Here is a 27,929-nt window from a genome sequence, read left to right on the forward strand (position 1 = left end):
AAAAAAGAAACGGAAAAAAAAATATAATTAAGTTTCAAAATTCCAAAAAAAAAAAAATTAAAAACGAGAAAAAAGAAAAAAAGAAATTGCAGTTAGTGAGGGAATTAATCTTAGTGTTGCTTAAGCAATGTAAGTGGTTAGTAAGAGCTTGGTTTAACATAGAATCCAAAAGAAAAACTCTCTCCCCAAACAAACAAACAAACAAACAAACAAACTCCACATATTCAGCTTTACCTGTGGAGTTGGCGGGATACCCTGGTATGTTTATTAGGTTTGGCCTGTTTCTAACGAGTTGGAGGTATGAATCATCTCCAGTCTATAAGATGTGTGCATTTTTGGAGTCAAACTGTCCATTGGATTGGTCGGCGGAGACTAGACCAGTCCATCACTTCATAAAACTAAGGCTAAGAAAAAAATGACTCATGCTTGTCATAAATTGTACTATAGTTACGCTTTTTACCAGACTTCCCACTTGTTTTGGTGTAACTGCAACTCATGTAAATGTTATTAGGGGTGGACCATTATATTTTTGAGGGCAGGGGGTGGCTAGCTACCAAGAAAAATTCCCGCACAAGCTAAAGTGACAAAAAAAATTGTGCAAAGAAAGCTAAGAAAAAGAAGCATGGAGCCAATGGAAGAAAATCCTGCGGTACCTGACGCAGAAAAAATATATATATATTGCTCAGAAAAATTGCCCAGCCGATATAGTGGTCCATCCCTTGCAGAGCATAAGAAAGCAACTTGCATTGTATACTGAATGTATCTCATATTGGGAGTAATAATGTTTGCACCATGTACTGAATTGAGGTCAAAATAAAACACAACACCAGCTTGAAATAAATTGAACCGTTTGTTGGAATTGCTTATCTTGACTCCACCCTGGGCCCCTTTGTTCAACAAGTTCAATTCGCGGTTTCAAAAACTGCCGTCGCAGAATAGTACTACAATAATATTTTGGACAAAACTTATTCTTGCAAACCTAGCTTACGCGCTTTAAACTCGAAGACAAATTTAGCTGTCAAAAATGAAAATGTAGTAGCATTCACATTTGTACCCAGGCAACATTGATTACAGAGGAGGAGGAGAAAAATAATCCGAAAATAGCAATTACTGGGAGTGTGTCGACAGTTCGTCCAAGATTACAGCACTAAAGCGTAGGAACGAAGACACGGAAGACATCGTCGTGGATACTTTGTTAGAGGAAAACTTAGTGTATATCATTCAATGACCGGAAGAGATGCGATCTTGCAATTCGATCAATGTCATTGTTACAAGACAGACTCCCGCATGTGATGCACCTGTGTTATAAAACAAGATGTCTTTAAAGACACTGATAACCTATTAATAGCCAGTAACAAAGAAACCTACATTCTATGGTTTTAAAAAAAATGCAAATAGGTTGAGCATCTCATTACAGGCCGTGTTTCGAGCAGGTGAAGGTATGAAAGTTCGATACCTATCTTATAAATGGACCGATCTGGATGAAACCTACACAGGTAGCATGCAAAAGGCCAGCTAAATAGCTCCAACATGAACAAAGATTTTAGCTTTTCTGGAAGGCTTTTAATTATGTAATGAGATTTTAAGCCTGCAGTTAATTTTCAGTGCAGTAGGTTCTTATAAGCGTCAGTTGGTATTTTTCTTTTGGTGTCGTCCGTAGTCGCTGACAGTTTAAAGAAGGATCTCGTGCAATACTGCTCTCGGCGACGCTTGTTCAAGTTTGGGCTGGGCATGGGAGGGAGAGAGGAAGAGAACTTTATGTAACGAGGATAGGGAAGTTTTGAAACCCGCGTATTATCGCACCATAGGCTATATGCAGAATTAGTAAAATACGGTATATGTCGTTCTGGGTTCGACACTAGCTGAAATACAGCGAGCTGCGTAGACTTTGATTATGACCTACATATCGGGATATATAGGATTGATTCCGAATAGCGTAGACGATATTTGCGAGTTCTAGGGACTTGGAACTAAGTTGCAAGAACCTTGTTCTTAAGTTAAATAGACCGGCTGAAGATTATCGTGCGCGTTGGTCATGTGCATAGTCAATAAAATATAGGTCGTTTTAGCCTTTGAGGAATTCGACATCAGCTGACACAGATCGAGCTGCACATAGTTTGATTTTGACCTTCATAGGGTGATTCTGAATAGCGTAGACGATATTTTCGAGTTCTAAGGACTTGAAACTAAATTGCAAAAACCTTGTTCTTAAGTTAAATAGACAGGCTAAAGATTATCGCACGAGTAAAATGTGGGTTGTTTTAGCCTCAGAGGGGCTCGACACCAGCTGATACCGAGCTGCGCAAACTTTGATTTTGACCTACATGGGCTTGATTCGGAATAACCTAGACCATAGTTTCGATTTCTAGGTACTTGAAACTTAACTGCATGGACCTTGTCCTTAACGTAAATCGACAGGGCAACGAATATCGCTCGCGTTTGTTCAGTGCATAGTGAGTAAAATATAGGTCGTTTTAGACTTAGAGGGGCTCGACATTAGCTGACACCGACCTGCTTAAACTTTAATTTTGAGCTAGATAGGCTGGATTCCGAAAAGTGTAAATGATATTTTCGAGTTCTAGGGCTTCAAACTAAATTGCAAAAGATGATCGCACGCGCTGGTTATGTGTATAGTCAGTAAAGTATTGGGGCCCGATACTAGCTGATACCGAGTTGCCAGACTTTGATTTTGACCTACACGGGATTGTTTCCGAGTGGCGTAGACGCCGATATTTTCGAGTTCAAGGGACTTTAAAAACTCTTCAAAAAAAAACTCAGACAAAACCACTTTAATTGGTAATGTGTATTCGTCCCACTGATGTATATGCAAGTGCGCGATCGGTTACGTTACTGCACATCAGAAATAAGTTCATGCTTCTAGGCCAATAAATAAATTGGCCACTGATTACGGCTTCCAAATGAATAAGCTGATTTATAAGTTCAGCTTTATTCCGAAATGCACACAAAGAAAATAAACTAGATATAAGTTCTTAAATTCAGTGTGCGTTTGTCGTACTGAGACTCATGATCACTCAGGAGGAAGAGGGCGTGGTGAGGGAAATTGGATGGTACGAGGAGTGTGAATAAGAGAGGGAGTGGGTGGGGTGTAAGAGGGGAGGGGTCCTTTCGACAAGGGGAACTTGAAGTGCGTCAATAATGGTGGATTCTCTCTAGTCAGTCAAAACTAACTTGTATTTATTTTAGAACAAGTCCCCTATATTGACCTTATTATAAATATAAAGCCTCTAAAAAATAGGATAATTCTGTAGTAACTATGTGGTTGTAATGCTAACCGCACACATCAATTAAGAATCGCAGTTCTTAAGTAAAAATAGATAAAAAAAATCACACTTGGTTATTTTAAAATATTAAGAGCACTCGTAGAAAACTAAATCTAGCGGAGAAGTTCCTGTAATCTCCTTTTCACACCTTAAAGCGAGATCTCGTTATCTCATTATGCTTTGAAATCGAGAATTCATAATAGTAATGATGATGATGATGATACTGCAGCTGCTGCTACTGCTGCTGCTGATGATGGTGATGATTGAAAATATTTATACAGGGTCACCACCTCAGTTGTAAAACGGATATCAATGTGGGCCCTAAATACTTCCGGATATATACACAAGAAAAAGAAATGTGCGTGTTACATTTGTTATAGGACCTAACCCCCATACACTACCTTATATTACCACGATAATATGGACGAAAAAAAATAAGTGTAAGTTTATATAGAACACACAGATTGATATATTTCTACAGTATGCTACGAGGATGTGCGTAAATTCATTTTCTCCCTGAAAAAGGAGAGTATCATTTTGGTTTTCGAAATAAGCTAAAATCAGAAACTGTTTAACTGGAATTTATGAGTGTTTTTTTTGTTTTTTGTTTTTTTTTTTCTATTTTCTTTTTCACAATCCTAAGGTAAGAGCATTTAGTTTAAATGCAGATTTAGACAGAGGCTTTTAACTCACAAAAATATTACTTCTGCTGCTTATGTTTGCATGCTGCGATCAGTGCGCGCTGCATGCGACAAGCTTGTACCGTCTACATCCGCTCTTACAACACTCAAGAAAGTATTCACATCGCCCTACAAAGTGTCTTCCTTATCAATCATGTCATCTTCTTGTATGTAAGCGTTTCTTCGGCTCAGTTGTTGGTCTTGAGTGGTGTAAAGATCTCCAACCTTCTTCCTGTTCACAAATCGTCGGGCAATGCGGTACTTGACAAATAAAACGCCTAGGGCTATGATTGCAATCAGACCAAATCCTCCAGCGGCTGCCACGCCACCAATGAGTGCACCGGTTTGTTTGTTTTGATTGGTATCTACGATAGCAATTTCAAGAAACAAACAGTATAACTTCTCACACAAGGTCACATAGAATGATATATATTTAGAGTTACTTAGTTAGAACCAGTCTTTAAGTGACTGTGTTATAGCCGGGGGAAAGGGCTCACAGTAAGATGGGGCTCAACTTTTAATAGACCACATTCGTATTCTCGGTATTGGACTGGAACTAGCTTGCAATGGAGGCTAATGCGAGGGAATATCATTAAAAAGAGATTAGTGTTACTTGTAATTGATAAGACTCGCCGCATTAGCCTCAGTTCCAAGCTAGTCCCAGTCCAATAATGGCCTATTCGAATAGAATGTGTCCAGTATTAATTATCTGAGACATTGCGCCTGTATATGCCCTATATCTACAGCCAGATAGCACTGATTGGTTTACAAACGTCCATGTAACATGAATGGTGTACATTAAATTAATAAGTGACATCAAGGTACTGGAAGATTTCCTTTAGGTTTAACGTACCTACTGACATACCCTGTGCAATAAGACACATATTTAACTTACCTCCCGATTGTTGTTCTTCTTTCTTAAACACCAGCGGACCTTGTGTCAAAATGACCTTGTTTGTACTTTCTTCATGCTCTACTTCATCGCGTGTCACATCCTTTTTCTTTCTTTTGTTAGCGATTGAGCATCTCTGGCCACACCTGTGTGAATTGCTGGATGTCTGATTTAGCTACTGGACGCCTTTTAGTTAGAGAGGGCTGCGAGAGAACAGCCTACTAGTTTCAAAGACCCCCTACATCTAGGTTGGAGACGTGGTGGCGGCCTACAGGTCAACGAGCTGTCAATTAGTGGTCTGAGCTTGCAGTGTTCTGACCAAGATCATTGCGTTGTGTTCGAAGGCAAGACACTTGACACTCTCCAACCAGAATTTCGTGCTGGGAGGCAACTCGTTGATGGTCTACCATTTTATCCAGGGGTTATAAAATACTCTTAGTCGCTTCAGAAACCGGGATAAGTTCCGGTGATAAAACTTAACCTTATGTCTTAACTGGAATGAGTCTAACATCTACCTTCCTATTTAAATTCAACAATTTGAAATGTTTCCTTTTTTTTAGAATTTTAATGACAATTATATCTTATAGTACAAGCATTTAAGACACCACGCTGGACAAGATAAGAATTCAGAAATGGATACAAATTTAATTGTTTTATTTTTTATTTTTTTTATTATTATTATTTTTTTTTAGTGCAATACAGATGTGTACCTATCTATTGTGATCTTTTGTGGTTTTGTTTGCCACGATAATGATTTGTCAGTAAAAGAATTGTCAACCTTCTCTAATCGTTTCCTTTCCGGTGCAATACAGATGTGTACTTATTGTAATCAGGTGTGGTTTTGTGTTCTGTAATAATATAAGATTTGTCAGTGAAATTATAGCTGTAATTAAAACTTAAGTGAAACATACCTGGAAAAGATTCAAACTATTCATTCAAAATTAAGTTGATATACCGTTCTGTTTTTTTCTCATCTGGAGTTAGGCGAGTATCTATGACAAGCCAGTAACTCGCAGTGGAAGTACACGGTGTCATAGTCGTTGAAGAATCTGAAGGCTTTGATTTTAAATTCTCGGAAGCTTCGTAAAGGATCGTAGCTGTAGTCCATTGTTGTATCTCGTGGACATCTAAAATGTATTTAAAACATTCGTATGAACATTTAACATAGAATATTGTGGCCTAAGTTTTTGGTTATCTACGGAAGTTTTTAATGCGTACTTTCCAGCAGTCTTATTGACTCAAGGGCTGGACTGCTTCAACTGCTCCCTGTACTCTTGCTGGGGTATGACTTTGCATCTACATACGTCTACGATCACGAGAAATGGAGGGTACTGTCCCAAAGGCATGATATCGATATTCGCGATTTTCTCCCACATGTTCGAGTATATTCGTTTTCAACGCCCAGTTCGCTCGGCCTGTAACCCTCGGCTGGCAGGTGTTTTAATACTTGAAAGTATATCGTTGATCAGATCTTTTTTCGCAAATGTCAAGTTGGCAAGTGCAGACAACAAATTAGTTCTTCTCTGAAGTTAAAAGGGAACCTGACATATACAGATGAATCTACTAACATGGTCAGGTAAGTAAATTAACACAGATCGAAGAATTTGTCGGAGCTTCAAAGGCTTTCAAAACAAATTCAAGCAGGTCTTTAACATTGAAGTCTTAGACGACGTAATCTTATACCGGATTTTTGCGTCTTTTTTTCAAATAACAAATTCCTGACGAAACGAAACAAAATTTAAAATCAAGGACTATTATTGGAGCTTCTTTCAAGTTATCTTAGGTAGCACAAAGCCCGTTCAGAGTGTTGTGTTCGTATCCTACTTACCCATTCTGTATAATGGTATATTGGGGCCAGGAATAAAAGCTTCCATCCTTAGTGGCCTTGCAGGTTTCAGCCATTATCGTCAGGTCAGCGCTGGACTCCACACTGTACCTTATGTACACAAAATCATTGAGCTCGACTTCCAGTGGGTAGTCGTGCTGGGTGTAAGGAGTGTCAAATGACGAACTCTTGTAAAAGTCTATCTTAAAAGTGAGGTTGCCGTATCCCGCTGAAATAAAAATGTGCGGATTTTGTTAATATCTTTGTTAGAATCTCCTCTTAGGAGTATAATTGCCATTTAGGCCGTTCAATCTTTCTAATTCACCTTATAATAAAATACAAAATAAGTGCAAGCATTTTCGTGCATATTAACAACCAAACTGTTTAAAATTGTCTGACATGTTGAATTACGTAATGAAACGCCAACGAGATCAAGGCCCTGGGTTCTGGGAAACTGTCACTCAATCTGACAAAATGCTACGTGGTGTATCTCCAATAGAATCTGCTCTCGGGGGAGGGGCAAACCTGGTCATTGTTTTGCTTGATGCCATGGCACTAGCTTGGCCTGATTTCGACTATACTTAAGTGTCTTCGCGTGCCATTGCATAGGGTGAAAACAACACTAACCTAGTCATTCGATGCTTGTTTTTTTTACTTTATTTCTGCGAGTTAGAAGATGGAAACGATATCAATAGCTCTTATTGCAGTTGAGCCTGCGGTCAAATATTCCTTTGTCTAAAAAGGCATACAAACGAGGCAGACGGGTCAATACAAAGAAAAATTGACCCTTTCTCGCCTCATTTGTATGTCAAACCGCTGATAACTTCAATAACAGCTGTTGCAATGAGTTAAAAGTTTCATATACACTGTACCTTCTGTTAAAAAGTAAATAGGTTGAGGAGTAAAACTCAAGCTTAGTAATTTCCTTCTGGAATAGCTGCAGTAAAATGGCAGTTTGATGTCATGTGTCCGAGTGATAACGTAGTCGATGATCACAGCGTCCGCTTGAATTTCATTCCAGAAAATAAGAACGTCTTGGGTCTCATTGACCAAAGTTCCGCAGCCATTCAGAGAGGTGCTGATCAGCAGATGCGTGTCATTTTGAGTCGCTCTACACGAAGAGTAACGCAAGTGTAGTTGGCTAACTTCAAAGAAAGGGAATGTCCTCTTTTCTAACGACACCGTCATATTGCTGTCACCACAGCTAATGGACACGCCAGGCTCTTCAAAGAGGCGAAAGAGAGAAAGAAATGCGAGGTTATGAAAAAGATTCTAATCAAAAATTAATTTAGAAATACCCAATTACTTATCAAATGTCTCAAAGAGACTGTGAATAAAAGCCTCTTTTTACATCTTTAATTCCCGAAAGAACCGACAGCTATGGATATCACTCTGTCAATTCACCTGTAACAAGTATGATGGCGCGGGGATAACAGCCTGAAGAGATTTTCAAAGATAAGGCTTGAAATTATAGTAGTTTGATCCGCTCATTAAAATATTTGTCAACTAGTACTGTCAGTTTGCCTCATATAATTATTATCAACGCCCGTGGTATGTTTTCAGTTATCGCATTTTAAGTGACATTGCTTACCAACACAGGTCAAATTGTTAGCACCCATACTTCTCCCTTCCGGACAACCGCAGTAAAATGACCCAGGGATATTGAAGCAATGATGGCTGCAGCCACCATTGTTGATGGAACATTCGTCGATGTCTACGGAGAGAACATGCATAACATACGTAACAGAATGCAGTCATTAGCTGCCGAGATGTATTTGAGGCATTGAGGAAGCGTGGCGATCCGAATGCTTCGTTTATACAGGTAAACTCAAGACAAATATTTTATCTGCCGGCAGGGAGGTCCGAGTTCTTGAAAATGCTGCCCTCAGGCCTGCGGCCTCGGACAAAATTTTCAAGCCCGAGGTCACAGTTTTTCACTATACGGACTGACCCTAAGCCGGTATATAGCGTATTTATATTTTTTTTCCTCCCTCTCTCTGATCATTTTTTGTAACCGTTTACCTTTTCCATACACACATCACGCGCACGTTCCCGTGACCGTGGTCAGAGATTGGAAAATCCGGACCACGCTAAGGTCCAATCAGATTGAATGATTCGTTAGCGTGCCCTCTCGGAAAAAATAAAACGCTTTATTCTGAGCTGTATCGTCTTGAAGGGTAGCTTGTCGCGTTTGCAATTCTTTCTAGAAAAAAGTTAAAATTGCCCATGATTGTTTTTGTGATTTTGAGTTTCAGTTTTAAACGAACTTGTGTAGGTGTCCTTAAAATGATTTTATATTTCTTGCTGATATGATTTCTGGATTATACTGAAAGGTTAAGGTCAAGATATTCACCTGAACAAGATTTTCCATCAGGGGCCAGTTGATATCCACTAACACAAGAACATGTGTAGCTTCCATAAGTGTTGCTGCAGATTTGTTCACAGTCTGAAGGTAGACGCATCTCAAACTGAGAAGGATTGGGCAGGACATTAGCACTTGAAGCTGCATAAAAGCTTGAAGGCATCGCTGAAGCAGGAGTCGGATGTATCCCATTCACTGGAAACAAAACGAATAATTAATTCGACAGTGGAGAAAATGCAACGACAACTACAAGCATGGACCTTAATGTTGAGGGACACCATTAGGCCACAAATGTGATTAAGAGTTTGAGGGCTAAGGCAAAGGTACGCTCGGGAAGGTGTAATGTTTGGCGTTTTTCTATTAAACTTCAAATACTTCATCTTTTTATGGTGTACGTCACACATCATAGAAATGATGTTTTACGCACAGATGAACTTTAATGTCGTTGAGACCAGTTAGAATTTGCTCATCGAACGCAAGAGTATCACTGATTATCAAAAATCAATATTCTTAATCTAAGTCAAAAGAAACAATCTGCGATAATTAAATACAAATCGGAAAATAATTAACGTCAGAGATTTTAATGCCGAAGCTGTGAGAAATCAAATTAAAACACTTGAATTGTTTATACTTTGTTATATTATATAAGAGCTATTCTGCCTATCTCATCTGTAAAACGCATAGCTAGGCATGAGAATCAAGGACATAGTATATTTGGTCAGATCAAATACGTTTGTTTCGTCTTAAAATAATTGTCTTGAGTTTGACAAAGTGGAAGACACTTAAACACCATACTTCTGACTCACCATTTGACGTGGTTGTCGCTACTGTAGTTGTCGCTGTAGTTGCTGTTGCAGTTGCCGTGTGGGTGGCGAAGCACTGTACCGCACTTGTGATTGAAACTTGCGGAGGAGGTAAGGAGACGCTGTATGCTGTCACAAGAAGAACATGAATAAGATATTAAATCATAATATTGCAATTAAATGCTGTAAAGTCCACTGCAAGATAAAAATGGTTAAGCCCATTGTGGGGCAAGACAATGCCTTGAACATCAAGATGCTCCTAGCATAATTATTGAAGGACAGAGAAAAATCTCCTTGCTTCAAACTTCATTTTTCATTCATTGCATAAGCGTTTGCATTCCTTCAGTGACTAAACCCCGGTGGGGGGACTCCCATATAAAATGGACGCGGGGTGCTCGTCGGAAATTTGGAAAGATCTTGTTTTGTGGGCGTGGCTTGAAATTTTTCACCCTTAAGAGATACCAATTCTAAAACCTAAAACGAAACATTACCTCCTGTCATTTTTGTTTTCGTATTAATACCCTAAAGGTGCCGCGAAAGCTTCCGCTGGGGACATTTTGAGGCTGAACACCATAAGAGATACCAAAAACCACTTTTTAAAACCCTAAATGGTACGACGAGCGCCCCTGTTCTTTTTATATTGGAGCCCCCCACCCCCCACCCCCTGGAACTAAACCCTCTTCTATTTTACCTTGCAAATGGTTAAAAGTTATTTTTATCAGTTTTCTTATACAACCACGATTATTTCGGGACGTGTTCTTACTGTTTGACACAGCCTGATAATAAGCTGAAAATCCAGGCATCATGATGATCCCCTCTGAATAGAACTTCACCAAGAGAAACCTTCCACTGCTATACACCGTCCATGGTGCCAGCTGGCCGCATGCTCTAATAATCTTGGAGTTACTGTGTACGGCGTGTCCATCGAAAATTTCAACGAAGTCCCACGGACAGGAGGCACCTCCATATTCAAGATGAAATGATAAGAAGTGCAGATATATGTACTGGCCTAAAGGAACCTCGATTACCCAGGTACAATACTTGTCGACTGGGTAGCAGCCTGGGTGGTTTGGGCTGGCAAAGCTACCACTGGGCTGGTTCAAGTGGTAGTAACAGGATCCTGTTGGTAAGAAAAACATAGACAAACTGTTATTCAACATACAAAGCGCGACAATATTGTTGAAAATAGACACCCATTCTAGCCTTATTCCTCCCATGTTCGTATCCTTTCCCCAAGCATTGTTGTTCGTAAGGTGGTTCGATGCAATCCTCGAACACAGAATGAAGGAGGGGGAGGGTATTCTGGCACAGTGAATTGAATTTTAAGAATAAGTGCGCAAAATGTACTTTTGAAATACAATGTGTAATTTAACGGTAGCAACAACAACAACAACAACAAATTTATGTACCCATCAGAAATTTAACATGTTTCAAGTTGTTCGCATCTTTCTGTCTATTATTTCCTAAATAGGCTTGTTTCTTGGCACAAGATTTTTGCTTTTTGGTTTATGACAAAGATAAATATATGACAGAAATGTCAGTCATTGTTAGATGGAAATAGCCAAATTACCGGCACTACTTGCACTCATCAACAAATTGATCATTCTGAAATAAGTCCACTTACCAGGAATGGAACTAGCAGCTTGAAAATGAGCTTGAATAAAGAACGAAGAATAAATTTAACAAGAAGTTAGTTAACAGTGTTCGAAAACTAAAACTTTTTTACAAATATGTCAATTACTTAAGTCAATAAACGAGGTAGCAAAATAAAGTTTGTGCATCGCACTGGAGACCAACCCACGAAACGAACAAATATAAAAAAAGTAGCAACTAGGCAACCTGAAATTCAGTAGATTTTATCAGACACTTTTGAGGCATTATACAGCAACATACTGCTAACAGCAACACATATTGCAAGCCAGCTAATACATTCAGCGAAAATAATGCAAACAGGTTTTTATTACTTAATCCAAAGATTACTTACAAGAGGTAGGTGTGACTTGGAAGGCTTCATAAGAGGAGATAAGACAAATAAACCAGTCAGTTAATGAATTAATCACAGAGTAAAGAAAAACTAGTCAGGTGTAATCAGAATGCCTGATTATATAAGATAACCACGTCTCGCCACTTTTGATTTCTTGAGATACCTTGACAGGTACAGTGCGAGAAAGCTCGTTAGTTATAGTTACCCAAAATCGTTACAACAGAAAGACACTGATCTGAATGCCCCCCGTGGAATAGGGTCAAACGTTTAGAACTGCTAGTAACACAGCGCGGCGTAAATTAGGCCATAGTCAAGTCCTGAAAAATGCTTATCTACCTCATAAAACAATATCATGTGCTTCCCCGGCCGTACATGTAAAGTGGAAAGTACAGTTTCAATTCATTTTCTAACAGCATCAAAAGAATACTCACCAGGAGTAGATGCAACTGTTCGAGAATGGAGGGCTTTAGAAAAGAAGAAAGAGACAATGATTTCTATAGAAGTCATTACGAACTAAAAAAAGCATTATTAACTCGTACTAATGCATTAAGTCAGCGTCTCTTTTCAAATAGCATCCTTCAGTGTATATGTGTCTGTATCAATTTTCACTTTATTTGTGTTGCATGGTTATCTAATTAAATCGAAAAAAGATTCGAGTTGTAAGTTTCTAAAGCTGAAAAGTCAGCCAATGTTAACTGGACGGATAACCCAGATGAAGATTGACCTTCTGTTGTCGGAGAAGCTGATCGTTTACAGTAACAATTCCCCGATTCATAAGTTACTTACAAAATGGAACAGTATACATGGCCATCCATGTCCTCTGCTATTTATGGTGCTAAATCTATCATAATTTTAGACTTTCCTTCATCAGTTTTTGATTCAGTTTTCTTGTACATACAACAAAACTTAAGTCATTTCTAGTACGCCACAACTAAGCGAATTCTACTGTAGCTACATGTAATCATAATCGAAGAAAAGAAAATATACGACTTAGATGGAAGGTTACTTCGTGAAAAAAAATAACAGTCATTCACTTACTCGCATTGAGATGCAGACACATAGGGTATCTCGTGTGAACACGTTCATAATAGGCGCTGAAACCAGACCGGGCTACTATGTAATCCGATACGAAGTTAACATGAAGGACGTTGCTGGTACTATAAACACACCAAGAATCTTGATAATCACAGCGTTTGGCTATCAAGGGGCTGGACGAAGAGCTTCCATCGAATATTTCCACGTAGTCATACGGACATTCACTAAAGCCATAAGCATGCTCGAGATAAAAATGTTAAAAGTGTAAATAAACGAAGTAACCAGGTGTCACAGAAATTGTCCAGTTGCAAGTCACGCTGAGCGGGTAGTCGTATGGATAGTTTGGGCTGATGAAGTTTCCTCTCAAACCAGTTAAACTATGGGAACAGGAGCCTGAAAATAGAGGCAGTCTTATGGTTAGTCCGTCGATCGGGTCAGAGTTCTGGGTGTTTGTGTCGAGTGCGTATCAATTCCGGAAAGCAGTTAAACAGTTTAGTTAAAAACATATAATCGTATTGCATTTACAAATTTTTAACTCACAAAATTATATTCTTTTCAACATCTAAGCCTCGGGTTTCTTCTTAAAATATTCTTAAAATTTCGCAAATTTCAGCCTCGATATTCTTGTAAAATATATAGAGAAATAGTATAATTTGTTGTGTCAAAAGGAGTGCAATTTGTTGTAAGCCACCTGGTCAAATAAACAAGTAGATATCGACCGATAAAGAAATCCAAATTCAGTGGCTATTAGATTGCAATAAAGTAAAATGAAAGAGATTTCAGATAAAAATCATCGTTCTGCTCTTGTCAACTCATTTTCTATCTAGTACATTCAGAATAACCCAAATAACTCAGTCTTACCTGAAGGAGACCCTGGCGTGGTTGACGCGGGGGCTGTTGGGGTTATCGATGCTAGCAAATTCGGAAAAGAAGAAAAAGACACTTTTATTTTCATAACGATATAAAGAAAATATGAGATTATTTTAACCGCTTCGGAGTCTTCTGAATGGAAACGTAACCCTGACTCTAGTTACGGAAAAGAAACGATTTCGCTGAAACACAATTTGGACCCTTTATCCCCAATAGATATTAGAACGATTAGTTTCTTGTTCTATCGTCTCGAACAAACACAGAGAAATGACTGAGGCGATGACGTGTTTGGTTCCTGAGTAGACGCCATCATCCTCGCTGCCCTAGTCTCCTTGAACGCGGTCGGGTAAAAATTCAAGGGCGACTTCGAAATGGCATAAAAATCGAAGATTCAACAAAATTCGAAACTCTTTGTCCGAAATGCTTCAATTAAAAAGTATTTTCATTTACCGCCAAAAAATTGGGGACGGTGGGGGAAGGGGCTTGGATACAGTTTAATTAGCCCTTTTGAAATCTAGAAGTGTCCGTGCTGGACAACAAAAACGAATTGATAACAAGGTCATAATACCTGGTGTAGGTGATATAACGGTGGTACTTGTGATACTTGTTGTATAGTTCGCTGTGGAAATAAGCAAATAAGGCTGTAAATTACAAGTCGGTGTACCTTGTGCTTCACGACATCGAGAACATTTACATTAGAAGTTAAGTTTTAATAGTTCAATTTCAATTTTTTATTGTTTGCCCCATTGCTTTTACATTTCTCGTTATTACATGGTATTGATTTTATTGGCGGGAGATCCCAGCAAGTTTTTACAAACTTTTCTTGGGGATCTCCTATTACAACTTTATAATTTCTGCTATATAAAATTATATCTCACGGAGAGCTGATAATAACACGGCCATAAAAATGATAATACTCATGGTAACTGAGTTATTTTATGTAACTAAAATTAAGACGGTCGAGCAATTAGTTGCTGAGTAAGATCAATTTCATTTTCCTTTAATCCTGAATATATGGTATGAGTGCGAGTTCTTTACTTCGTCAAGTAGATCATTGCATATTTTGGTACCTATGGCTTTTAGCGAGAATTCCCCGTAATTTTTTCTGTGATAATCCATGTGTAGTTATTTAACAGATCTTGTGTTATAATCGTGTAGATCTCCATTTTGTGAAAAGTAATTGTGAAATGAGTATGTTTGTTAGGTTCCCAGTATTATTTACAGTTTTAAGGACGTTCGCGCTAACATTTTCCAACATTTATTTTTTTCTGAGACTTTTACCACTGTAAGATGATAAGTTAGTTATGTCAGAAATGTAAAAAATAAATGGGGGGTCACCGACTTCGTTTTGGAGACAACATGCCCGACAGAACATCCTAAATCTGAAAAAATCGGGCTTCGTTAACGAATAAGGCCAGTGTCTGTAAGTCCAAAAATAGTGCAATTAGATCTTTGAAGTGAAATGTTCTGTGTCAAATATTGTTTAAGCGGACCCATTGAGTGAATTTAGTCAACTGGTGAGGTTCGTTAAACAACAAGTCCGCATTTAGCGACCATAGTTTCACGCGCCTTGCAGCCGCCCGATAGCAAGATTCGATACCCTGTGGACAGAAATCTTGAATTTTTTTTTCACTTCCCATGCACATTAATTTTTTTGTTCATTTTTGGACAATGTGGAGATAATAACCCTTTTCACGGTTAATTTTTCTCATTTGCATTACAATGTAATCCAACGTGGATGCGAGGCAATTTCGGGTTAAAACTACAAAATAGCCCGAAATTGCCTCACATACATGATAGATTTTATTGTAATGCAAATGAGCAAAGATAACCGTGAAAAGGGCTATTGTAGATAAATCTGTTTCTGGAAAGAAAAGTGAGGGTCACCGAACTTTCAAGATCGTTAAATCCAGGCAAAGCTATAGCAATGACCATCTCTCCTACCATTGTTCATTTTATTACTTAGTGCGCGCTCTCATGCATGACGTGGCGTGTGAATTTGCGTGCTCAGTAAGGATGCGCAGAAACGATTAGCGCGAACGTCCTTAACAGGGCTGTCAGTCTTGTCTTCCTTTTTATCCTTTGTCAGAACAACAAGGAAAGAAAAAAATTATACTAACAATGAAAAAAAAAAAAGAGTTTGTAAGCCTATAAAACTATGGGAAAATGAGTTTTACACTTTGGCCGATGTTATGATATTGTCTATGTTATCGTCTTCTGCTAGGGAAAGAATGGCTATCAGAATTTTTGTTTCCAGTGTGTCCGACACAAATTAAAGGACCCAACTGCAATTGCTCAAAAAATCTCTTGCTCAATTAACTAATTATTTCCATTTGAGTAAGAAAACGGCACATCTTTCCACGATCACTTACAATGTGGGAATAAATTACATTAAATTTGATATTGCTAATCATAGAAGGCATAGTTGATAGAGGGAAATGGTTACGGAAGGCCGGTAAACATAAAAGAAGCAAACGAACAGGCTAAGATTTATGTTGGAAGGTCCTTGACCCTGCACATCTTTTGTTTAGTGCTCATCGCCTATGCATGGATTACATATAATTGCAATGCTTCTATCGGTTAGTTGTATGAGCACACGTAACCACTTTTTGTCTTCTGTCAGGTTTTGCGCTGGGTCAGACCCCAAAACAGCAAACAAAAATAGACTACAAAGAACTTTGCCAAGTTTCCTAACCATTTCCCTCAATTAATTACGTAAAAGGAAAATAAATACTACTAACGTGATGAATATGGCGATACTGAGCTGGAAGAAACAGTTTGGCCTGTGGATGAAGAATGAAAGAGTGTTGCTAGGATAGTTTCTAGGCAAACTGTTAAAAAAGTGTCCCTCAGAAATTTTCCAACGTAAAGTAAAAAGGCTGATCTTCTCAGATGCACAGCGGAGAGAACAGCTGTCAAAAGCCAAAGTTTCGCTGATGATCTCATTAGAGGGCGTTTTTCCTTTTCCTTATAGCAAGAAAATGCTTTAAACTTTAAATGGTTTAATGAGGTCTTCATATTTGAACTCTTCAAGAGGATAGTCGCTTCATCATCGCTTAGACTATTCAGTCGGACAATGCCAATAGGATAAAAGCTGATCTTCATCGAGGCGGACTACTGAAACGGTTTTTAGCATTAATCAATCAATTAATCTGTTGTATGTTATTTTCTTACTGGATGAAGTTGGTGTAGGTGTAACAGTAGAAACAGTGGCACTTGCGTAGACTGCGAAAGAGAATATAACTGCATTGTAATTGAGAATACAGCTTGAGTTAACGAGTCTTAGTGGTTTTCGCTTTCTGACTTTTCGAGCTTCCGTCTCTCCGTACGTCTGACTGTCCGTATGTTTGTTTTAAGTCTTTGTGTCTGTTTGCCTGTCCTTTCTGTATGTCTTGTGTCTGTATCTGTCTAAGTCGGTCTATCTGCCTGTCTGTTTGTCTGTCTGTCTGTCTGTCTCTCCGTCCGTCTGTCTGTCTGTCCGTGTCGGTCGGTTTATTTTAAAACTCTTTTGCAACACCCTGCAACAGTCCTGCCTGACACGTAGTCATGCTGGACACCAAAGGCAAAAGCAACAATTGACAGCAAGATCACAATACCTGGTGTAGGTGATATAACAGAGGTGGTTGAATAGTTCGCTGTGGAAGAAATAAATGAGGCTGTAAATTACAACTTGATGTACTTTGTACTTGGACGTCTTAATAGACTGAAATTGGAAAATTATTTACACTTAGAATATAGTTGTTAAATTATTATTATTATTCAAATTTATTTTTTAACAAGGCTGTCTGCCTATCTGTCTCTCTGTCGTGTCTGCCTTTGTATCCGTGAGTTGAGATAAGTTGATATTCCCCAGCTATGATCAATTACGTTAATTAACTGTAACAAAAACACAGAGAAACAGAAAAAGTATTTATATCTCAACCTGATAGATGCGACGAACTTGCGTTTGCAGATGCAGGCGAGCCTGTGGTTGAAAAATAAAAAAGCTTCTTAGTTTAAAATGTGTTTTTAAGGAAACTTTCAAAGTAGCATCCCTAGAAATCTTAAACGAAACTTATTATCCAGATCTTCTCACTGGTGATACTATGTTAAACACTACCTCACATGCACAGACATACCAGCTACGCATGGCAACTATATAGCAACGAATAACTAAAAATTACCTGACCGCCGGATGTTCGTTGTATATCAAGTCACCAAAATGTCCTGTTTTCAAGGCTAATAAATAGACATGGCCATGTAATCATGACGTTATTTCCATGTCAATGATCATAGTTAAGGGTGGAGCCTTGTATCAATTGGGAATGCCTAAATCTAGTTACAACAATATTAGACGTTATGAACATATGCCCATGAGTGACATAAGTGCGATAAGACCGTCCTTTTTTGGAAGGTATATGCGTAAGGGAGCTTGCCGGACCCAACCTACCACTGTATCCAGCTGTTGAAGAGGAAATTGGATACCGCCACCACCACGGCAAACTACGCTTAGATCTTGAATGGCTAGCACATTCATCAACGTCTGCGAAGAGGTAAGAAAATTAGTAGCACTTCTCATTTGCTTTCTGTGAGATCAACTTTCCTTCTGTAGCTTTACAAACGTGCAAATGCCTCTACTGTACGAGAGTGATGTCTTACAATTTATTTTTTACCTAGTAGATAGCTTTGTATTCCGCAATTACTCTTAATATAACAAATGTAAGGTAGTAATGTGTACCTTTTTATTCCGGAATTAGGGAGAAATCTCAGGAAAGAAAAACGATAATCTGGAAGTAAGACGTGCTTCTTTCGTTGCTAAATTTGCTTGTATTGAGTAATTAGATCAATTCTGAATCGCTCGTTGTGAATATCAAAGTATCTGACAACGACTGGCTTACTTGAGGCTATATGTTAATTCTTATATAATTATCATTGTGCAAAATAACCTCTAAAATTCCACCTTAAGTGTCAATTCTCTAGCTTGTTACGGCTTGCTTGTCTATAAGAATTAACTCGATAGCTGGCGGCTCCCTGCAAATATTGTTGTATTGTTTGTGTCCTTTATTTAAACTAAAAATGTTTCCTATTCGGCTGAGCAAAGCGAAAAGGGACTAGAATTATACTCTAGCAACGGATTTGAAGTATTCCAACGCTCGTTATGTCGTGTCGATAATTTGGATGAGAAGCCAGGAGAATACGACAAAGGGAATTAAAGGGGGACTATAATGTTTCAGCCAATCGAGGTCGAATTTGATTTTCAAATCTGGCAGTTCTATTAATGTTATCAACGCTCAGTCATAACGTACAACATACCAACACAACTTGTAAATCCTGGAGGAGCGAGAGAAGAACCAACAGGGCAAACTCCATCTACAATGAAACCCCAGTCGCTCGCGGACGTGATGCCTGGTGTGGGTGATCCATCATACAAACAGCCTTGTCCTACAACTGCACCGTGGTCTATCAAGATAGCGTATGATCCGTTCATACTCAATGCTGCCTTAGGCGTAGCAAAGTGCAGTACCGTGCGGTTGCTGTCGATAATGACGTACTGAGAGAGTGTGTCCACTTTATAAACTGTATAACTGCTGGGCTGCAGGACGAGTCGGATGTAGGCCGACGAACGAGGTTTCTTTATCTGTATGATCGATTTAGATAGTTTATGAGCTTGCCTTGCAAAAATATTGCAAGACTCGTAGAAATACACAGTGATATTGCACACTAAACTGTATAATAAGGATAATAATATTAACTTGGATTACTGAAAACGGTGCGAGCCTTAGAACCTCATAATGGCAGATATTATAAGAAAGAGATTAAGACATTAACCACCAAACATATTTATGAAACTGGAACCAGTGCTTTATCCACCTGAAATGCTTTACACCAGGACAGTTAGAAAAACAGCTACCTGCTGTATGGCTATTCGAACGCTTACTTATTAACAGTACATAACACTTAATATCCACGAAAATTAGATTCAAGATTCATTAACATTTTCCATGGTTGCAGTGTAAAATATTGGGCGCTCCCAAAAGACTTCATTTCTTACCACTCGATCAAACTGAATACTCCACCATATCCAGCCTGGTCCAATTTCACTGATGGGTTTAGTCGGCGACTGTGATCCCAAGATCACTTGAGGTGTATTACCTAGAAAGTAAATACGGTTTAAATTGCTTGTTAGGCTTGATGAAACATATTGGCTTTTTTGAGTTACTTAAGTATTAGCCTTACATGTATATGTCTCTTGTGCTCGGTATAACACAAAGGCCGACATGAAACGGAAAACGCTGCGAGATACAGAAACCGCACCCTTTTAAGTTATTTCGATTTTATATAGAGGATAACAGTATACACTTACTTAGTCCCACAAGAATAGTGACACAATGCAATGAACTCTGTAACCTGTCAAAAATCAATGTAACAATATCGTTAAGCCAGCAATGCTTTATAAAGGCTCCTGCAATTTTGAGAGAGTCGCAGTATAAATCTTTAATTGTGCTTGTATTCATACGATTACTTATGTTTATTTCGACTTCTTTAAACAGAGACTTAAGGACGGTGCCTACTTTTGTTAGTGCGCACACGTTCTGCGCATCACGCAAGGCATGGTTTACGCGCCACGCGCGCGCTGGGTTGAAATGACGCAATCAACTACGCTACCAAGTACACGACTAAATTGAAAGCAAAATTTTCCTACTGTGACCAAATCAAGTTTAATGAACCTGTGCTTAAACCAGGAACACCAGAACAGCAGCATATCGCTAACCACTATCTGTTAACGTCTTCCAGCTTAAATACTAGCTGTTATCTGTCGAAAATTATACTGAAATCCAACCGTAAACATGTACCTGTAGATGGCGTAGTGCGAGCTCAAAACAAGTGCGAGGTACGCAAATGTTTTACTTACTGGGGAGGTGACAGGAAAAAATGTAACAGGCACCGTAAAAAGTTTAAAAAAGGATCAATAACTTTAAAAAACGCGTGGCTACCCCTATATTTGATGTTATGAAATGGAAGTGACAAGCCTATGCAGCAGGTGATTAGTTTCTGGTTGTGAGCAAAAGATATTCAGACTGTATTTTAGCTGAAACAGAGGAAGGCTGCCAGAGTCGCTAAAAGTGCTGTTGCAACGATTTTGTTATTAAAAACATACCAAAAATGGGTTTTATGTTACCATTTACTACGTAGTTTTCAGATCTTTATAAATGTGTTTGCTTTTCTGTATGTAAAGGCGAATTCTAAAGAAAACTGTGAGGAAATATCCTCTCCTTCTATTTTCAGAAAAATGCTGATGTCAGCATTTTTGTTGAGATTCAAGGCTAATTATCTCGAAAAAATGCGTGGCTACCCTCTTTTTCCTTTGTGGATTCCGATAGCCCTTGCAAAGATCTACTTTTTCCGCAAGGTCCTAACCTGGCGCAAAAACCTTTGTATTTAGTAGGCACCGTCCTTAAGTGTGGAATTCATTTACACTTTTTTCTTTCAGCTAAACCTTACCCATTAGAGTCTACCGCCTGGAAGCAGAGCAGATTCTGTCCAAATTGATACTGGCCAGGATACCACGTGACATTCCTGTAGTAGATGCGTTGATGATAACGTAAAGACGTAATTTGCATTCCAGGTGGAGAAGAAGTGCTTATCTCGACAACGCTGAAGTTGTTTAAAAAAGTGAGCACGCGGTTAGAAACGACAACTGGTCCTAATTGCAACAACAACAATATTTATTTGTCCCATGAAAAAAAAAAAGACGAAAAAAAAAAAGACCGTAACAACAGACTAGTTAATACTATTAAACTAGACCGTAGCTGCCCAAGATCATCATAAAGGGCTAAACACTATGAAGTGTTGTTTTAAGATCAGCTGATTGCCCTTCAATGACTAAGAATTATCAAGCTCTACGTTCTTTGAGAGAATTTGAACATGGCTAAGAAGAAGGATGCAGTATAGAGTTCCTTTGAGATAAGAACTGATACATTGGTTCTCAGTCGTTCAGGGAAGGTTTTTTTAACAATGCAAAGACGCCCTTTTTCACTATCATTGCTGAATGATCTTTTACCCATCATTTCTTTCTTCAGATCGAAAAGGATTGCTTCTGAGCTGGCAGCAAAAAGTGCCTGACAACCAAACCATAAGTACGTAATAAGAGCTCATCAATCCCAGTTATCTCACGATAACTTACTGTTTTGCGAAGTCAGCAAGTTGCACCTCGATGACTGCCGTATATGCCGAGCCGATCTGAATCTCGGAACATTCGCCATCTTGAGGGGTGGAGTCAGTAAATACGGGTATGTCGTCACAAGGACCAGACTGACCGTTTATTATCACAAGAAACTGTAGTCCCGCAGCGCTATATGGTCGGACGTTATCAAAGTTTGTAGTTCCTGCTGGAAAATCCTCCAAGGTCAACGTTACAGCATAAGTTCCCGCTGTTCCATTTTCACCTCCATATTTCAAAACGCAGCTTATCTAGAACAACAAATGCACAACAGTTTCATTTGAAAATGTGGGAGGCGCAGTGGCCTCATGGGATCGAGCGGTCCGGGTTCGAGCCCTGGCCGGGGACATTGTGTTGTGTTCTTGGGCAAGACACTTTACTCTCACAGTCCCCCTGTCCACCCAGGTGTATAAATGGATACCGGCGAACTTAATGCTGGGGGTAGCCCTGCGATGGACTAGCATCCCATCCAGGGGGGAGTAGAAACACTCCTAGTCGCTTCATGCTACAGAAACCGGGATAAGCTCCGGCCTGATGGGCCACTTGGCTCGCATGCAGACTTTACCTTCATTTGAAAATAATTTAAGTCGCATACATCTCTCTGTGGTTATCTTTACTCCAACAGCAATGGAGGCAGTTAAATTTTATTTAAGGATGCATGTAGTGAACCTGTTAGCCTACTTTCAGCTGGTGTCATTCACGGAAGGTAAACAAAAACATTAAAGATATTTTCAGTTACTCTTACTTGAAAAGAAACTACCGTTTTCGATCAAAATTAAATATACCGACCGTTTTAATCATCCATCCAGCCAGCTATTCATCTTGCCCTCTCTCCTACCCTCCGTCATTAGTTTGTTCACTCCTTTCAGGTTCCCCTCCAGTGTATTTGCGGACAAAATTGACTTTGTTTTCTCATTTTATACACCATATACTTTCTCTTTTGTGTCGTGCTGTATATATCTCGGGCAGTGGGCCCTCTAGATAAACCTTCCCCAAAAAGTATTATAATAGTTTAAAGAATTTACTCTTCAAGTGAACCCTAAGGAAAACTATCGCTTGGTATTGAGGACTCTGCGTCGCTTGCCCAACGACATTTTACCGTATCTCCATCGGGGTCTTCAACTGGGATTCGAATTTCCTTGGGGCAACCCTCTTGAAAGCGGACGATAGCCAGGCTCCTTGTTACCGGAGATGAGTTAATTTTTCCATTATCTGATCGTGGAGTGAGGTCAATTTCCCCAGAAACAAGCCATTGCCCGCCATACCGAGCTAACGAAATCCAACAGCAGCTCGTGTAACTGTAGATCAAGACCAAATCAGAATATTTTAAATCTGCTGGCATGGCACTGATTAAGGGGCCTGACTACCTTTTAAGTTTTGAAAATAATACTTTGATACTGCTCGCTGCTGGTTTCGTTTTAGATTTTTACGCTTCTCTCATAACAAGATAAACATGATGAAATTCATTTATTTAATAGACTTGTTGCATAAAAAAGAAATTATTTTTGGTTAACAGAAGTACAAAATGACAAAGAAAACGAATACGAAATTAAATTAAAACTAGAAAAAAGTGTCTGTGAAGTGGCAAATTAAGGAGCAAAGTATTGTGCGTCTTTGGATAATCACTGCTAGGACGCGTAGCTGGGTGCTTTTGGGGCTCTGGTTTTGTAATCAGGATATCTCGGGTTCTAGCCCTCCCCCTTGCCACTGACTTGCCATTGATGTGTTCTCAGGACCCCTGAGTTCAACTCCTCGGTTACGCCTTGTGAATAGCCAACTAGTCAGCTTACTGAGACTTCAATTATTCAACTCTTTTTCGTCTGTTTGAGTGTCCGATGCTGTAGCTCGTGTAAAACTGATGTCACTTGGGGGCTAAAACAAAACTTGAACCAAGCTACCAACCAATTTTCAAATTGTCGCGTGTATATGAATGAATAAATTTAAGATGGATAAAAGGGCAATGCTCCAAAGAATATCACGTAGTTGGAAATGGGAAAACAAACCGCCCAAGCTAAAAAGGTCTATCAGAGGACATATACCTCACAGTCCACACCGAGTTGTATGATGGAAAAGTATAAGTGAAATTGTTTTCACCCATGGACCAATCTTCAGTGCTACTGAAGTCAGTACAGTAAAATCCAGTATCTGCAAGGTATATGGTGTTACACTGAGGATTGGAAGCGTCGCTGCAAGTTGCTCTCTATGAATCTCCATATCCAATAAGGGCTCTCTGACTTTTCGTATTCTCGTCGCAGTAATATGAATTAGAGTACGATCTTCGAAAAGCCAGTTTAAAGGTAAAAGTGACCTAATAAAATGGAGCAAATTGGTAACAATTAATGGAAAAAACCTTGAATATTGGTTAATTATCTTTTATCAGCTCATCGAGAGAAACTTTCATTATTTATCTTAAACTATAATATTGCTGGCATATGTGGTGCACGCGGAATTTGAGCACGCCTATATTATCAGAAAAACCTGAGTAAACGTTACCTCAGTCGCTCACTGTAATTTTTAATACAGTTCTTACTGGAATGCAAGGATAACCTAGATTGTGGAACAACGCAATGAACTGACAGTCAGTTTTAAAACAACCACCAAGTTATTCTCAAATATTAAACATCTAAAATGAAAACCAATTATAAGCCTAGAAACCTCACAATGGCTATGGAAATGTGAATTTAAAGTTTCCGAATGGCACACAAAGAGCGCGGGAATTTAACTTCTTTCTCCTTCATAGCCCCCTGTCTTGACTATCTTGAGACGTTAACACCGAAAGGACACGGCTCATAAGTTGATAAGTTATCAACTGAGTTTGTTTAAAGCTACCCACCCTTTCTGTACGTTGTTGTGCTAGACCTAGCATGAACATTTTTCATTTGGCAACATTTGCTCTTATAAATTCATAGATACGATTAAATGAAAGCCTCTTTAGGACAAAATGGTAGACACCGATCACTGGAATGCATCATAATCACTGGAATAAAATAATAATCACACACACTAAAGATATATTAAATAAAACGACGCATAAGATAACCAATACTAGCCTTGTATTAACGCGTTCTTCAGATGATCAGGAACAATGCGAATAGATCTTAAGTGTCATTGTCAGAGAAAACCGGGCAGTACCAAACGATCGAGGTCCGCCGTTTACCTTCATCTTTTCACAGTATAAAAGCTATCCGAAAAGATTAACAACCATGACATCTGCCGAGGTAGGCGTTGTTTTTTCTTCGAGATATCAGCACATAATGATTTTGGGCTCTCAAGGGGTCGAAAATGGCCGAAATTTCGGGCAACTTTAGGTGAGCCTAAAAGAAACTTCATACAAATTCCAGAAACTATTATTTTCGTGCGATAATATATGTCTATTTATTAGTTCACTGAGATATATTTGTGGACTTTCTCTTTAATTCGACGGTTTTCACAAGGCTCCAAATATCGCCGCCGAATCGTTAATTAGCGCGACCCAAATTTTAGCCATTTTCAGCGAGTCGTTTTTCAAAAGTGCGGCAGTTTATTTCCACAGAAAAACAATTTTGTGATAGTCTCTTGCACTGTTATCAATATTCAGTTTAGTTAAAATTGGTATCTCTAGGAAAATCGGAGTGATTGGTCTCGAAAAGTCCAAAAAAGATCACTAGTCATAAATATTTCCCGCCAAATGTTTAGCGAAGAATATCACTTCACTCCGACTTTCTGCGATTGTCATCCATGATTTGCTGAAAGATCTGCAAAAAATAGTTAGCTGGACTGCAGAAGAGAATTTTTAAGCTGTGACATCGTTATCAAGCTAAGTGAACATTTCAAACTCGCCAAATCCTTACCATTATCTAAGCTAAATTTTCCCGCGAAAATCTATTTTTAACGTCACGCTGCATGGAAAAACAAAGTGGATCCTCAGTTCGCTGGTCTTTTTCGCTGTTGTGTAGAACAAACTTCAAGTTAATACTGAGCGAACCTTTACCATAAATTTAATATTGGGACTTCTGCAAACCCCTTGTTTACATCTATTTCTCGTTTTCGGAAGGCGTAACGCGTCACAGATTAAAAGACTTCGAAATGCGGATCTTACCTAAAGGTTCCTCCTGCATTATTTGGAGTATGGCCGCCATGTTGCGCGACCTCGCTGCCAACCGGCCTACGAAAGGATTATAAAGGACAGACGACTGGAATAAACATCTCAATACGTGTAATTGTTGCTAGGTCAGGATTCCCAGCGGAAATCTTTCTTTGCCTTCATTGTTGTCGTTTGTCAGATCGTCGCAGGTTTGTACATCGTCTTGTTTTCCGTTTCATTTCCTTCCTTTATTACCTCGTGCATGCGATTTACGTCACAGGTTAGTACACCGTGTTGTTTTCTGCTCTGAAACGTTTATTTTCAACACAAGTAATTTAATGTTGCTCTTGTCAATATCTGGAATTTGTATCTTTTAGGCTCACCTAAAGTTGCCCGAAATTTCGGCCATTTTCGACCGCTTGAGAGGCCAAAATCATGATGTGCTGATATCTCGAAGAAAAACGAACACTTACCTCGGCAAATGTCATGGTTGTTAATCTTTTCGGATAGTTTTTATACTGTGAAAAGATGAAGGTAAACGGCCGACCTCGATCGTTTGGTACTGCCCGGTTTTCTCTGGCAATGACACTTGAGGCAAAATTACATTTTTAAGCGATGACGTATTGTGTGACGTCATCGCTTTATGCTGGCATGCGTGCATTCCTTTGGATAGTGATTTCGCATAGTTTGTCGCGCTTATGTCCGTGCGCTTATGTCGCGCACTTTTTATTCCCCTGTGGAAGCAAAATGCACTCTGGGAGTTCCTTTGCTGCTTTCCTTTGCTGTTTGTAGGTTCAGCGGAGTGCTTTTAATTGGAGCTTTTAAAAGAAGATTTCGGGGTGGATTTTGGTTTAAACAGTATTGGATAATTTTGCGTTCACGGGCAAACTCATAATAAGAACATATCCTCCATACATACAAGTTTAGACAGACAAGTAAGTCGCACAGGCGATAGGTGAAGGCTTTGCGGCTTTCCTTTGCTGTTTGGAGGATCAGCAGACTGCTTTTTATCGATGTGACAAGTATACAGTTAAAACAACAAATTAATTTCCGGTGAGGTAATTAGCTTTGCCAAATATCTTTAAAGATAATAAGATGATTTCAGAGAGAGGAACTTTTCAGCGGATCGAGTGCTTTTTATTTGGGTTGGTACATTTCGCTGACCCCTAGCACATGGACCAACAAGATGGACCTGGTACATGAACTACTTGAATGAACCACCAATGGACTAGCCTAAATGTAAACCCCTAAAATTTTTAACCCAAGAGTTTAAGAATCAGTTTGTCTGCTCATGTTCCAATCTTCTAGGAACAATCTTTAAACGTCATCGCTTCTGCATGCATTGCGTGCCGTTTATTTATATACATTATAAGATACTACTTATAAGGAATAGAAAACATCTACCGTGTTTCTATCGAGTTGATAGAAAGACTCGTGAAAGTTTGAGAGAACTCGAAAAAGCTGTGGAGACACGAGCCTGTCGGCTCGTGTTTCCACAGCTTTTTCGGGCTTTTTTGTTTCACAGCTTTTTCGAAAGATTTTTCGCTTTTTCGAGCTTCTTCGTCCTCCCAAACTTTCACGAGTCTTTTTCTTAGACAGTTAGATTATGAGCTCGAGATTTCTATTTAAACAATAGAGTATTTCTGTCGAGGAACTACGGTTGATAGTTGCCCCGCGGAAATTTGATGTTCTTAAAACAAATATGTTAGTTTTAATGAGAACATCAAAATAATTTCCAAGGGGCCACTATCAGCCGATAGTTCCTCGACAGAAACACTCTATTGTCTTTATTGTTCATCACTAAAATCTTAAGTCAAGCCATGACTTATATTACAAGAGTACTTGATTGCACGCGTGCAAGCCATATATAGTGATTCAATACAGTCAATTACTCGTGTGTTATAAAATAAGTACTCTAGGGGGGAGTAAATGGG

At 39.0% G+C, this 27,929-nt stretch overlaps 1 protein-coding gene and 1 pseudogene across 2 annotated transcripts in view; both read right to left on the minus strand.

Annotated features, from left to right (window-relative positions):
- Positions 1 to 5,823: 5,823 nt before the first annotated feature.
- The window catches only part of LOC145486134 (uncharacterized), a 29,160-nt pseudogene continuing 7,054 nt past the window's right edge, over positions 5,824 to 27,929 (minus strand). Inside the window, exons 3-20 of the transcript XR_014049255.1 lie at positions 23,972 to 24,240; positions 22,958 to 23,230; positions 21,897 to 22,178; positions 21,215 to 21,367; positions 20,076 to 20,119; positions 19,764 to 19,864; positions 19,025 to 19,349; positions 17,997 to 18,254; positions 17,266 to 17,367; positions 16,907 to 16,957; positions 11,468 to 11,497; positions 10,607 to 11,155; positions 9,847 to 9,972; positions 9,032 to 9,235; positions 8,270 to 8,392; positions 7,551 to 7,901; positions 6,682 to 6,907; positions 5,824 to 5,980 (exon numbers count right to left, since the gene is read on the minus strand). The product of XR_014049255.1 is annotated as an uncharacterized LOC145486134 (transcript). The remainder of the gene's footprint in view (positions 5,981 to 6,681; positions 6,908 to 7,550; positions 7,902 to 8,269; positions 8,393 to 9,031; positions 9,236 to 9,846; positions 9,973 to 10,606; positions 11,156 to 11,467; positions 11,498 to 16,906; positions 16,958 to 17,265; positions 17,368 to 17,996; positions 18,255 to 19,024; positions 19,350 to 19,763; positions 19,865 to 20,075; positions 20,120 to 21,214; positions 21,368 to 21,896; positions 22,179 to 22,957; positions 23,231 to 23,971; positions 24,241 to 27,929) is intronic.
- Positions 13,031 to 16,983, minus strand: LOC145496695 (uncharacterized). The gene is made up of 4 exons (XM_081476431.1): positions 16,474 to 16,983; positions 14,301 to 14,351; positions 13,724 to 13,774; positions 13,031 to 13,255 (listed from the first exon to the last, which is right to left on the minus strand). Exons 1-4 carry the CDS (start codon positions 16,835 to 16,837, stop codon positions 13,119 to 13,121), a joined length of 603 nt encoding a protein of 200 aa, XP_081332557.1. The 5' UTR covers positions 16,838 to 16,983; the 3' UTR covers positions 13,031 to 13,118.

The sequence above is a fragment of the Orbicella franksi genome, chromosome 1 (assembly GCF_964199315.1).
Source record: "Orbicella franksi chromosome 1, jaOrbFran1.1, whole genome shotgun sequence".
NCBI lineage: Eukaryota > Metazoa > Cnidaria > Anthozoa > Scleractinia > Merulinidae > Orbicella > Orbicella franksi.